Consider the following 13,757-nt stretch of genomic DNA (forward strand, 5'->3'; position numbering starts at 1 on the left):
GCTTGACTTTATTGATACAATGAAGCTGGCTACTTAGTAAGATCCATTGGAACAATTCTTTATTGGCTACATAGTAGGATACAGCAGTAACAATCGAACGCATTTCTAGGTTGAAACGCGTTAGTATGTTACGGCTATTTCCTGCTATGTAGCCAATAAGGAAGTGTTCCAAAGGATCTTACTGAGTAGCCGGCTTTAATTAAATCAAAGGATTATTGCTACATTTGGAAGTCATTTGGGTCAGAGCACCGGTTCCCAGCCTCCCAGGTAATCCGCGGTAGAGCATGTTTTCTTTATGGAATGCATGACTTTACACCTGGCTTCCCCTAAATCCCACAGAGCAATCCATCCAGAACTACAAAGGTCCCCCACTGGCAGTTCGGGATGACCAAGGAAATGTCTGTACAGCAGGGGTCTCAAACTGGTGGCCCTCCAGCTGTAGAATGACAAGTCCCATGAGGCATTGCAAGGCTGACCGTTACAAGCATGACTCCCATAGGCAGAGGAATGATGGGACTTGTAGTTCAGCAACAGCTAGAGGGCCACCAGTTTGAGATCCTTGTGGTAGAAGGTGTGCCTGGTTACGGCTATTTTCCTCCACCTTGGCAGTATGTGGGGGGGTCTTCTGTTACGGTGTTATTTTTTTTACTTGTCTTTTCTTTATAGGTCAGTAGATGGGAAATGTGTGACATTCGAAGTGAGAAACTAGAACTCACTAGACCGGCCTTCTTCACTCTTTTTTAATACAGAGGAATATTTGAATATTGTCAGGTGGTCAGCGGAAGGAAGCATGAAGAGCTCTAGAATTTCCTGCGAGAGGGCTGGGCTGACTTAATAAAATGGAGTGGACCAACACCAGCAGATGACACCGCTCCCCAAATCATCACTGACTGTGGAAAATTTTGCATTTTATTTGGAAATCAAGGTCCCAGAGTCTGGAGGAAAAGTGGAAAGGCACAGAATCCAGTGGCGGCCCGTCCATTGGGGGTGCAGGGGTGCTGCGCCCCCCCCCCCCCCATCCATGCGTCCAGCCCCTTAATCTACATGCAGGGCGCCGGACGCATTGGATTCCAATGGGGAATTTTTTTTTTTTTTTGAAGCATGTGATTAGAGCCAGAGGCTCTAATAGGCTTCAAAAAAAGGGTGGGCTCGGGTCGCAGAGCACTGTGCACTGAGCCCACCTGGTTGTATGGCAATAGAGAATAAATATAAGAAGGTGTAATAGAATCACTCTCAAGATGAATAAATCTATAACACTAGCAGCGTTATTATATGCTTGTTAAAACCATGCATATAATAAATCACATTGATAAATATAGCATAAAAATAACCACTTGCAAATAAATGCAGAGTATAAAAAGTCCCAACTGAGAAACATTCACAGTCCAGTCTGGATAGAAATCATATAGGGTGTGAAGGATTCCTAAGTCTCCCCATAAGCCTCCACCATCAAGCCGTGCTCCCCATCACAATGGACACTCACCAGACTGCTGCCAATATATCGCCTGTCATTCTGAGATTGACACACTGATTCTCCTCCCACCCAATCAGGAAGAGGGTTGGGGGTTAGGAGACCCCTTTCCCGATTGGCCAAAAGGAGAAGTGATCTTACTGGCCACTGGCCAGAAAGAGGGAGGAGACATACGGCTGGAGGAGAAGCACAGCGGCTCAGCCATTCAACACTCCGCGGCTCGGACAGGAGGTGAGGAGATAAGGAGGCAGGCCGGCCGTTCGGGGGGGGGGGGGGGGGGATATGGTGTGTTATTTTGCCTGCCTGCCAGGGGTAGGGGAAGGGCCGGGGGGGGAGACATGTGCGTTGGTTTGCCGCCCCCCCCCCGAATTACCGAGCACCAGCCACCACTGACAGAATCCAAGTTGCATGAGGTCCAGTGTGAAGTTTCCACAGTCAGTGATGATTTGGGGAGCCGTGTCATCTGCTGGTTTTGGTCCACTGTGTTTTATCAACTCCAAAGTCAGTGCAGCCCTCTAGCAGGAAATTCTAGAGCTCTTCATGCTTCCCTCTGCTGACCAGCTTTATGGAGATGCTGATTTCATTTTCCAGCAGGACTTGGCACCGCCCACACTGCCAAATCTACCAATACCTGGTCACATGATCATGGGATCACTGTGCTTGATTGGCCAGCAAACTCGCCTGACCTAAACCCCATAGAGAATCTGTGGGGTATTGTCACGAGGGAGATGAGAGACACCAGACCCAACAATGCAGAGGAGCTGAAGGCCGCTATCAAAGCAACCTGGGCTTCCATAACACCTCAGCAGTGCCACAGGCTGATCGCCTCCATGCCACGCCGCATTGATGCAGTAATTCATACAAAAGGAGCCCCGACCAAGTACTGAGTGCATCCTATACTGTACATGGACAGACTTCTCACTAAGACAACATTTCTGTATTAAAAATCCTTTTTTTATTGGTCTTCTGTAATATTCTAATTTTCTGAGATAATGAATTTTGGGGTGTCACTCGCTGTAAGCCATAATCATCAAAATTAAAAGAAAAAAAGTTGAAATATATCGCTCTGTGTGTAACACATCTATATAAAATATATCAGTTTCACTTTTTGAATTGAATTACTGAAATAAATTAACTTTTTGATGATATTCAAATTTTCTGAGATGCACCTGTATACCAGAGATCATATTTTAAGCAATGTGTATTTTTTTTATTCCATAACAACTTTTATTATAAAATAAATAAATAATAAATAATAATAAAATAAAATACAAATATAAAATAAATAATAATATATAATGAATAATAAAATAAAAAAAAAAGAAATAAATAATTGCTAATAAAAGCAATGTGTATTTAATTATTTTTAATAATAAAAAACCCTATCAACACTATGACATCCAGTCAGTCTGTACTGGTTTGATATAGTTCCAGCTGCATAATAGTCCTTGGGGGAAACAATAATCGTTGTATGTTCATTAGGATGAGAAGCACCCTTTTTTTATGTGGACTTCTCTGCTAATATATTTTCATACTCTTTCCCTTTTTTTCTTTATCATACATGAATATTTAAAATGTGCATTAGTGGTTTTATGGCAGGGCTGCATTTTAAAAATGCTTTGTGCTAAAACAACAATTTTAGGCTTTTAAAAAAAGAGATTGTGGAATAAAATCACACTGTTGATGAGTTTTAAACCACTTTAGTTCCCAATTGGAAGAACAAATATGAACATTTTAATGGAAGCGTGATTCTTTGACTATAGTCATTATGACTGGATCACGCTGGTTTAACCACATCCTATAACCTCCCCCCCACCTTTCAGTTGCACTTAGAATACAGGTGGTAACCCTAGGACACATACACTCTAATACCAAAAGTATTGGGACGCCTGCCTTTACACACACATGAACTTTAATGTAGTGATTGACTGATATCGTTTTTTTATTGCGTCATCGCATATCGTATCGGATGATATTGGCCTATATTTTCGAACATTACGTTTTTTTTTTTTTTTTACAGGTACTATTGTGGAGGGATCTGAGGGTCTAAAAGACCCCAAACCCCTCCTCTGCACTTAAAAGCATTCAAAACGCCAAGTTTGGCTGTTTTGAATGCTGTCATTTTTTTTAATTTGGCGCCGAGTACCCGGAAGAGATGTCATGACATCACTTCTGGTTTTTACATGGAGACCCGATCAGAGCCTAATGCGGCTTTGATCGGGTCTTCGGCAGCCGTGCAGGCTGGTTGCTCGAGTCTCCCGGTGGGACGGGAGACCCGGGCGAGCCGCAGAAGGTGGCGGGAGGTGAGACGTCCCCTCCTGCTCCTTGTAATGACAGCCAAGCGGCTTCTCATCCGCATCGGTTGTCATTACAAGACAGCCGACCGTCGGCTACGGACGCAGGTACCGGGGTGATGCCTCTAGCTGCAGGTATCACTCTGGTATAAGCACTTTCCCAAAATTTCGGCAATATCGGTAACCTCAGGGGCCGATTCCGATATTTCAGGGAGAGTGCATGTCGGCCCTCAAAATATTGGCTTTGCCGATAATCGGTCGATCTCTACTTTAATGGCAATACACAGAGCACCTCTGAACTCTGCACTCTGTAAACAGCGCATCCCTAAACTCTGCACTCTGTACTCAACGCACCCCTAAACTCGGCACCCTGTACTCAGCGCACCCCAAAACTCTGCACTCTGTACTCAGCGCACCCCCCAAAACTCTACACTCTGTACTCAGCGCACCCCTAAACTCTGCACTCTGTACTCAGCGCTCCCCTAAACTCTGCACCCTGTACTCAGCGCACCCCTTAACTCTGCACCCTGTACTCAGCGCACCCCTAAACTCTGCACTGTGTACTCAGTGCACCCCTAAACTCTGCACTCTGTAGGTAACACACTTCTGAACCATGTACTCTGTACACAGCGCACCCCTAAACCCTGAACTCTGTACTCAGCGCACCCCTAAACTCTGCACTCTGTACGTAACACACTCCTGAATCCTGCACTCTATACCTAGCGCCCCCTAAACCCTGCAGTCTGTATATAGCGCACTCCTGAACTGTGCACTCTGTACATGGCGTAACCCTAAATCCTGCACTCTGTACTTAAAGCACTCCTGAACCCTGCACTCTGTACGTAGCGAACTCCAGATACAAGCGACCCTTTAAAGAGCAACCATACTGTTGATGCGGCCAGACATGAAATTGAGTTTGACACCCCTGCTCTAGGAGATGCTGGTCATTTCTGTACCCTATGCTGGCCTGCCCACTGTATGTGCATGCTCCATCTGTTCCTCTTGAGGGGTGCACACTTTGCCATCTTTGTCTTAAGTGCCAGGGGACCATGTCCCGACACTACACACAGTGCCAGAGGACCTTGTCCCGACACTACACACAGTGCCAGAGGACCTTGTCCCGACACTACACACAGTGCCAAAGGACCTTGTCCTGACACTACACACAGTGCCAGAGGACCTTGTCCCGACACTACACACAGTGCCAGAGGACCTTGTCCCGACACTACACACAGTGCCAGAGGACCTTGTCCCGACACTACACACAGTGCCAGGGGACCTTGTCCCAACACTACACACAGTGCCAGAGGACCTTGTCCCAACACTACACACAGTGCCAGGGGACCTTGTCCCGACACTAGACACAGTGCCAGAGGACCTTGTCCCGACACTACACACAGTGCCAGAGGACCTTGTCCCGACACTACACACAGTGCCAGGGGACCTTGTCCCGACACTACACACAGTGCCAGAGGACCTTGTCCCGACACTACACACAGTGCCAGGGGACCTTGTCCCGACACTACACACAGTGCCAGAGGACCTTGTCCTGACACTACACACAGTGCCAGGGGACCTTGTCCCGACACTACACACAGTGCCAGAGGACCTTGTCCCGACACTACACACAGTGCCAGGGGACCTTGTCCCGACACTACACACAGTGCCAGGGGACTTTGTCCCGACACTACACACAGTGCCAGGGGACCTTGTCCCGACACTACACACAGTGCCAGGGGACCTTGTGCTGACACTACACACAGTGCCAGAGGACCTTGTCCCGACACTACACACAGTGCCAGGCGACCTTGTCCCGACACTACACACAGTGCCAGGGGACCTTGTCCCGACACTACACACAGTGCCAGAGGACCTTGTCCCGACACTACACACAGTGCCAGGGGACCTTGTCCTGACACTACACACAGTGCCAGGGGACCTTGTCCCAACACTACACACAGTGCCAGAGGACCTTGTCCCGACACTACACACAGTGCCAGAGGACCTTGTCCCGACACTACACACAGTGCCAGAGGACCTTGTCCCGACACTACACACAGTGCCAGGGGACCTTGTCCCGACACTACACACAGTGCCAGAGGACCTTGTCCCGACACTACACACAAGACTGAACACAGATGGTTTATAGCTAAGAAACAAAGATTCTTAGGCAGCTCTGCTGTGCTGGGAACATTCAAAAGAAACATTGTATTAGGCAATTATTCTAAATGTTTTCAATTTCTAAAACATGTGGGGAGCTTCCTGACCTTGCGTGGTCCTTGAGGATTGGATTCGGACTGGTTACTGGCCAGAACTTTGAATTTTTCTACCCACGCTTCTAGGTCCAACTTCACTCCGACAACTGGAAGGAAATAAAGAAGTCCAGTATGACTCAAGAACAAAAACACAAAGCAACATGGGTAGCTCCACGGAGCTCTAAAACGGGCTCGCTGTGATTGGTTAGGCGCCCCCTACCAAAGCGGACTTTCTATCCCCATCTCACCAGCTGGTTTAAGTCTCCTGCCTTCGATCTCCAGGTCTACGGCTGTGCTGACCAGAATTCCCACCGTATTATTCTCCTGATCGGACGGCCGATATCCAGCTGAAATAAGACAATTATCGATTTTACAGATAAAGAGATCCTGTGCCCAATTTCTGTGCAGGCCTTATGGAAGGACATGGCTGCTGAAGCACCAGACAGATAGGGAAGCTCAATTGTGGTACACTGTGATCCTCCCCTTTACCGTTGAACACAATCATTGTGGTGACCTAATACTCCATCCTATTAAGTCTACATGCTTCACTCCCTATGTTTCTCATTCTATACACCATGTGGTCTTCACTCCACCTCTGTGCAGCTAGTTTTTCCCCCTGTGGCTCCGAAATTATACCTCTGTATGGCTCACACTTTGCTACTTGGGGTTTCTTGTACTCCACCTCTACATGCCCACAGCAACTCCCTTGGTAATCAGTATCCACCCCTGCACTGGTCACACCCTGCCCACTAGGGACCTCGGTTTTCACTCATGCAATGCTTGCACCCAGCTCTCCCTGGGCCCTCATATTCCAGGTATGCACTAATCACACCCTACCTCCTGAGGTCCTCGCATTCTACCCAACACAGCTACCCAACCCCTTCATATTCTTCCTCTACATTTCTCACACTACCTTACCCACTGGGATTCTCATTTTCTATTCAAACACTGCTTACAACAATGCCCCTTGGGGGTTTTCATATTCCGTCCCTATACTGCTCACAACACTCCACCAGGGGGGCCCAATACTCCCCCTCCTCCCTACTATCCTTACAAACCCCCCCCCCCTTTCCTTTGGTATCATCAAATTCTACCTCTATACTGCTAATATCCCCAGGGCCAGCATAAGGCCGCTTAGGCAGCCGTATTAGAGCCCTGGGCTAAGGGGAGTGGTAAAATCAGAATCCCCAGCCACCAGGCAAACTAAAACTTTTATGCTGCTCTCAGTAGGAGAGACTGCCCCCTCTTGTGCAGCTGCCCCTTCTTGTCATGCTGCCCCCCTCCTGTCACGCTGTCCTCCTGTACTGCTGCCCCCCACATGGCAAAATGCACCTTGACCTGTGTGGACAAAAATCCTTGCACCGGCCCTGCATATCCTACCCTGTGGTATCCTCATATTCCACCCATATCAATCTGGATCGCCATATGCTTCTCCTACACTGCTCACACCCCAACCTGACTCTGGGACACTTATATTCCAACTCAACACTGATGGCATCTTACCTCCTGGGGTCCTTATATTCCACTTCTACAATGTTCATAAACCTGCCCCCCGGGGCTCTCATTTTCCATCCCTATACTGCTCACAACACTCTCCCTGGGGTTCTCATATCCCCCCCCCCCCCCTACAATCCATAAAACCCCCTCCTCTGGTTTCATCAAATTTTTCCTCTGTATTGCTCATATTCCATCCATTGATATCCTCATATTCCACCCATATCCATCTGAATCCCCATATGCTTACACCCCAACCAGACTAGGATCCTTATATTCAAACTCAATACTGCTTACACCCTTCCTCCTGAGGTCCTCGTATTCCACCTCTACACTGTTCCCACACCTGCCCCCCTGGGGTTCTCATATTCCAACCCTACACTGCTATAAAGAACTGTCCCCTGGGATCTTTAAATTCCACCCCTACACTACTCACACTTCACCCCCAGGGTCCTCAAATTCCACCCCTTTGCTATTCACACTTTATCCTCTTGGGTCCTCATTTTATTCCCCTGCACTGCTCACACCCTTCTGTGGGGTCCCCATATTTTATGTCTACACAGATCCCAAACCCCCTCCATAAGGTCTTCACATTTCCCTTGAATAACTTCCAAACCGGTTTCCTGGGGTCCTTATACACCACCCCCACACTGCTCATAATCTGTCTCAATCTGCACTCATATTTTGCTCCAGCACTGTCCACATCCCTAACCCCAGGATCCATGCATTTTAAAACTGTGTCCATCACATTCCATCCCCTGGGATTGGAACACTACACCCAGGGGCTTACCAAGGGGTTGGCCAGATTGGTGCCCGCCAGAGGCGCAGGCCGAGGGGGGGGGGGCGCAAAAAAATTGGAAGTGTTAGCAGTGATTGTTGCGCCCTCCCACAGCCTGCGCCCCCAGGCAGCATGCGGCTCCAATCCCGGAGCCCTGTGTCCACTCCAGGCGGCGTCAGTGCAGGCTCTCCGGAGCTCTGTCTCCGCCCACACATGAGACTGGTCAGCGGTCACATGACTGTGACATCATCAATCGGCTCCAGCGGCAGCAAGCTGGGGATGGGGATTACACTGAGGCTGTTAGAGGAGCCCATACCGCCGACCAGCACCTTCAACCTACTTTCCAATCTCAGGACAAGCTGAGCAGGGGACACCTCCCTCTCTCCCTGTCACCCCCCACTTTCTCCTTGTCACCCCCCCCCCACTCTCTCTCTGTTACCCCCCTCTCTCTCTCCCTGTCACCCCCCCCACCTCTTTTCCTGTCACCCCCTCTATCTCCCTGTCACCCACACTTTCTCTCATTGTCACCCCCCCTCTCTCTCTCTCCCTGTCACCCCCTATCTTTCCCTGTCACCCCCTCTCTCCCTGTCACCCCCTCTCTCCCTGTCACTCCCCCTCTCTCTCCCTGTCACCTCCCTCTCTTTCGCCCTGTCACCCCCCCTCTCTCTCTCCGTCACCCCCTCTCTCTTTTCCTGTCACCCCCTCTCTCCCTGTCACCCCCTCTCTCCCTGTCACCCTCTCTCTCTGACACCCCCCTCTCTGTCACTCCCCATCTCTGTCACCCCCCTCTCTGTCACCCCCCCTCTCTGTCACCCCCCTCTCTGTCACCCCCCCTCTGTCTCTGTCACCCACCCTCTTTGTCACCCCCCCTCTCTCGCTCTGTTATCCCCTGTCTCTCTGCCACCCCCCTCTCTCTCTGTCATCCCCCTCTCTCTGTCTCTGTCACCCCCCTCCCTCTCTCTCTGTCACCCCCTCTCTCTCTCTGTCACCCCCCTCTCTCTCTCTCTGTCACCCCCCTCTCTCTCTCTGTCACCCTCCCTCTCCCTCCCTGTCATCCCCTCCATCTCCCTGTCACCCTCCCTCTCTCTCCCTGTCACCCCCTCTCTCTCTCCCTGTCACCCCCCCTCTCTCTCTCCCTGTTACCCCCCCCCTCTCTCTCTCCCTGTCACCCCCCCCCGCTCTCTCTCCCTGTCACCCCCCCCGCTCTCTCTCCCTCTCCCTGTCACCCTCCTCTCTCTGTCACTCTATCTCTGACACCCCCCCCCTGTCTCTGTCACCCCCTTCTCTGTCTCTGTCACCCCCTCTCTGTCTGTCAGCCCCCCTCTCTGACTATGTCACCCCCCCTCTCTGTCGCTCTGTCATCCCCCCTCTCTGTCACCCCCCCTGTCTCTCTTTCACCCCCCTCTCTGTCACCCCCTCTCTCTCTCTCTGTCACCCCCTCTCTCTCTGTCAACCCCACTCTCTCTGTCACGCCCCTCTCTCTCTTTGTCACCCCCCCTCTCTCTGTCACCCCCCTCTCTCTCTGTCACCCCCCTCTCTCTCTCTGTCACCCCTCCTCCCTCTCTCTGTCACCCTCCCTCTCTCTCTGTCACCTCCCCCTCTCTCTCTGTCACCCCCCTCTCTCTCTCTGTTATCCCCCCTCTCTCTCTCTCTCTGTCCCCCCTTCTCTCTCACTGTCACCCCCCCCTCTCTGTCAGCCCCCCCTCTCTCTCTCTCTCTGTCACCTCCTCTCTTTCTGTCACCCCCTCTCTCTCTCTGTCACCCCTCCTCTCTCTCTGTCAAACCCTCTCTCGGGGAGCCGATACAGCTCCTCGCCAAAGGCGCTGGAGACCCTAGGTACGCCTCTGACTACTACACCAACTCACAGCTCCCACCCCACCTATCACACACTGCTACAATCGTTATTCAGATAAGCCTTCTAACTCCGGCGTTCCTTACCCCCATGGCCTTTCCACTCTGCCCCCCCCCCCAGTGATCCTGGCACTTCCTGCCTACTAAATGACTCACGTTCTCTGTATGGTGCTCGGAAGATGTAGCCCTTGTTGTCCAGACTTCTTCGGTAAAAGGTGGCATTGTGAGGCTCCATATCCTCCAACCAGTCATCAGCGGCTCTAGATAATCACAGAAAAGCAGATTACCCCCAATACATTGGCCGATCCCAATTATTATCACAGCTGGCTGAATAAATATCTCATATGCTTCACATGCTGAATGTCAGAACTCACTTGTTGGGGAAGACTCGGGTGATGCCACCGTCTGTCGCCGCATACACCGCCAGAAGCCCATAACTGCTAAGAGGAGAGAGCAAGGACAGGGATGTGTAAAGAGATAGATAGAGGGTGATCTGACCAATCAGGAAATCAGAATCTCTACAGCTACACTGTCACAACTCAAATACTTCTATTAGAGCCGTCTATTGGCTGACTTAATATTTTGTGTGCTTGTCTCTGTTAGACGAAAAGCTTTGCCTAGAATGTATATGGAAACCTTGTTACAGATAGGCTTTGGTGGCTGATTAAGGCTAAAAAAACTGGGAGTGAAAATTTACTGACAAAGCAAATTGTTAATAAAAATTTCTAGTGTAATCCTAGTCAACATCAATGACTATGTACACTGAAGCTCTACTGTGACATGGATTTGTCCTTCAAGGATAATGAAGGAGCAGTGAGTGATGTCAGTTTGCTCACGTGAGAAGATCTTTGTCCTTCCAAACACGGTCGGCCAAATCCCGCGTGATTCCCGTGTCCAGGATGAGGTTGTGCAGCAGGAAGCTGTCACCTGTTAAATGGGACAATCAAGGTCATTACACACAGTGTGGTGTGAAGGTCCATCAGCTGCATCGAATGATAATAAACCCCAACCATTTATCACACACAGTTTGGTAGTCGTGCATAGTTTGTAATGCAATGTTTGACTCATTTCCAGAAGGTTCCTTCGCTGAGGTTAGTAGAGTGAACTCAAGGCAGCTTTTTAAAACCATTTATACATCCTCAACGGCATGCCATCCAAAATACAGCAGGCCTTTTAAATGGTTTCTGTCAAGGGAATGGATCGTACACTCTAAATAACCCTTCCTACAACCTCACCGACGACCCATCATCCAAAATACTCCAGACCTTCCAAGTGGTTCCTGTCTAAGCTGATGGTTTACCTCCTCGGACCTCTTTATAACGCTTCTTACATCCTTTTCAACCCGCCATCCAAGATACTGCACACCTTTTGAGCAATTCATGTATGAGCTGATTTTACATCTCCTTTATATAACCTTTTCTAGATCTCACAACCTGCCATACTGGATGCTGCAGACCATCAGAGTAGTTCCAGTCCAAGCTGATTGCACATCTTCCCTATATAACCCTTCTTAAATTCTCAATGACAGGCTGATTGTACATCTCTATACATCCCTTCCTACATTCTCACTGACAAGCAATGCAAGATACTGCAGACCTTATGAGAGGTTCCAAGCTGATTGTACATCTTTATATAACCACTCCTGCATCCTCACTGACCCATTATCCATCATACTGCATAGCTTTTGTTCTGGGACTTTCTAGTGGTTCCTGTCCACTCTGAATCTATATCTCCTCTAAATAACCCTTTCTACCTTCTCCCAGATTCACCATCCAGGATATTGTAGACCTTTATAGGGGTTTCTGTCCAAGCTGATTGTACATCTCCTCTATATAACCTTTCCTACATCATCCTTGACAAGCCTTCCAAGATACTTCAGACCTTCTGAGAGGTTCATGTCCAAGCTTATTGTACATCTCCTCTATATAACCCTTCTTACATCATTTTCAACCCACCATCCAAGATACTGCAGGCCTTCTGAGCAATTCCTGTATAAACTGATTGCACGTCTCTTTTATATAACCTTTCTTAGATCTCACGGCCTGCCATACTGGATGCTCCAGACCATCAGAGTAGTTCCTGTCCAAGCTGATTGTACATCTTCTCTATATAACCCTTCCTACATTCTCACCAACAAGCCATGCAAGATACTGCAGACCTTCTGAGAGGTTCCAATCTGGTTTTACATCTTCTTTATATAACCACCCTACATCCTCACTGGTCCACCATCCATGATAATGCAGACCTTTCTAATGCTTTCTGTCCATTCTGAATATACATATCCTCTATATAACCCTTTTATTCTCCTCCCTGACCCACCACGCAGGATACTGTGGACTTTTATAGGGGTTCCCGTCCAAGCTGATTGTACATCTCCTCTATATAACGCTTCTTACATCCTTTTCAACCCGCCATCCAAGATACTGCACGCCTTTTGAGCAATTCATGTATGAGCTGATTGTACATCTCCTTTATAAAACCTTTCCTAGATCTCACGACCTGCCATCCTAGATGCTGCAGACCATCGGGGTAGTTCCTGTCCAAGCTGATTGTACATCTTCCCTATATAACCCTTCTTACATTCTCAATGACAGGCCATCCAAGCTACTGGAGACCTTCTGAGAGGTTCCTGTCCAGGCTGATTGTACATCTCTATACATCCCTTCCTACATTCTCACTGACAAGCAATGCAAGATACTGCAGACCTTATGAGAGGTTCCAAGCTGATTGTACATCTTTATATTACCACTCCTGCATCCTCACTGACCCATTATCCATCATACTGCATAGCTTTTGTTCTGGGACTTTCTAGTGGTTCCTGTCCACTCTGAATCTATATCTCCTCTAAATAACCCTTTCTACCTTCTCCCAGATCCACCATCCAGGATATTGTTTTGAAGGTTTTTTGATCATTATCTACCTATCAATAGTATGGGGTTTGCCACCGCCACCGTTTGCCACAGGATATTGTAGACCTTTATAGGGGTTCCTGTCCAAGCTGATTGTACATCTCCTCTATATAACCCTTTCTACATCCTCATTGACAAGCCACCCAAAATACTGCAGAGTTCTAGATTGTAAGCTCTAACGAGCAGGGCCCTCTCTATTGCCTCCTGTATTGAATTGTACTGTAACTGTATTGTCTTCCCTCATATTGTGAAGCGCTGCGCAAACTGTTGGCACTATATAAATCCTGTATAATAATAATAATCTGAGAGGTTCCTGTCCAAGCTGATTGTACATCTACTCTATATAACCTTTCTTACAGCCTTCTCAACTCACCATCCAAGATACTACAGATCTTGTGAGAGGTTCCTGCCCAGGCTGATGATACATCTTCTCTATATAACACTTCATACTTCCTCACGACCTAAAACCCATGATACTGAAGACCTTCTCAGCAGTTTCTGTCCATGATGATTGTATATCTCTTCTATATAACCCTTCCTACATCCTCAATGATAGGCACCCCAAGATACTGAAGACCTTCCAAGAAGTTCCTGACCAATTTGACACCCATCTCCGACCTTTGTCAAACCGGACAGGGTCATCTACAGAATGAATTTTAGCTGATTCACATAGTTACATAGTTAGTGAGGTTGAAAAAAGACATC

At 48.4% G+C, this 13,757-nt stretch overlaps 1 protein-coding gene across 8 annotated transcripts in view; it reads right to left on the reverse strand.

Moving 5' to 3' along the window:
• The window catches only part of CACNA2D2 (calcium voltage-gated channel auxiliary subunit alpha2delta 2), a 354,828-nt gene that overhangs the window by 17,297 nt on the left and 323,774 nt on the right, over nucleotides 1-13,757 (reverse strand). For 4 of the 8 annotated variants that reach the window (XR_014225571.1, XM_082265447.1, XM_082265445.1 and 1 more), the window contains 5 exons: nucleotides 10,980-11,070; nucleotides 10,518-10,583; nucleotides 10,300-10,403; nucleotides 6,269-6,367; nucleotides 6,033-6,127 (listed from right to left, as the gene is read on the reverse strand). Coding sequence is in view for 7 of the 8 variants with exons in the window: in XM_082265447.1 (XP_082121573.1) it covers nucleotides 6,033-6,127; nucleotides 6,269-6,367; nucleotides 10,300-10,403; nucleotides 10,518-10,583; nucleotides 10,980-11,070 (455 nt within the window). In the remaining variant the exon portion in view is untranslated. The remainder of the gene's footprint in view (nucleotides 1-6,032; nucleotides 6,128-6,268; nucleotides 6,368-10,299; nucleotides 10,404-10,517; nucleotides 10,584-10,979; nucleotides 11,071-13,757) is intronic. The other 4 variants (XM_082265448.1, XM_082265446.1, XM_082265444.1 and 1 more) reach the window with 1 other exon arrangement.

The sequence above is a fragment of the Pelophylax lessonae genome, assembly GCF_965119305.1.
Source record: "Pelophylax lessonae genome assembly, chromosome: 8".
Taxonomy (NCBI): Eukaryota; Metazoa; Chordata; class Amphibia; order Anura; family Ranidae; genus Pelophylax; species Pelophylax lessonae.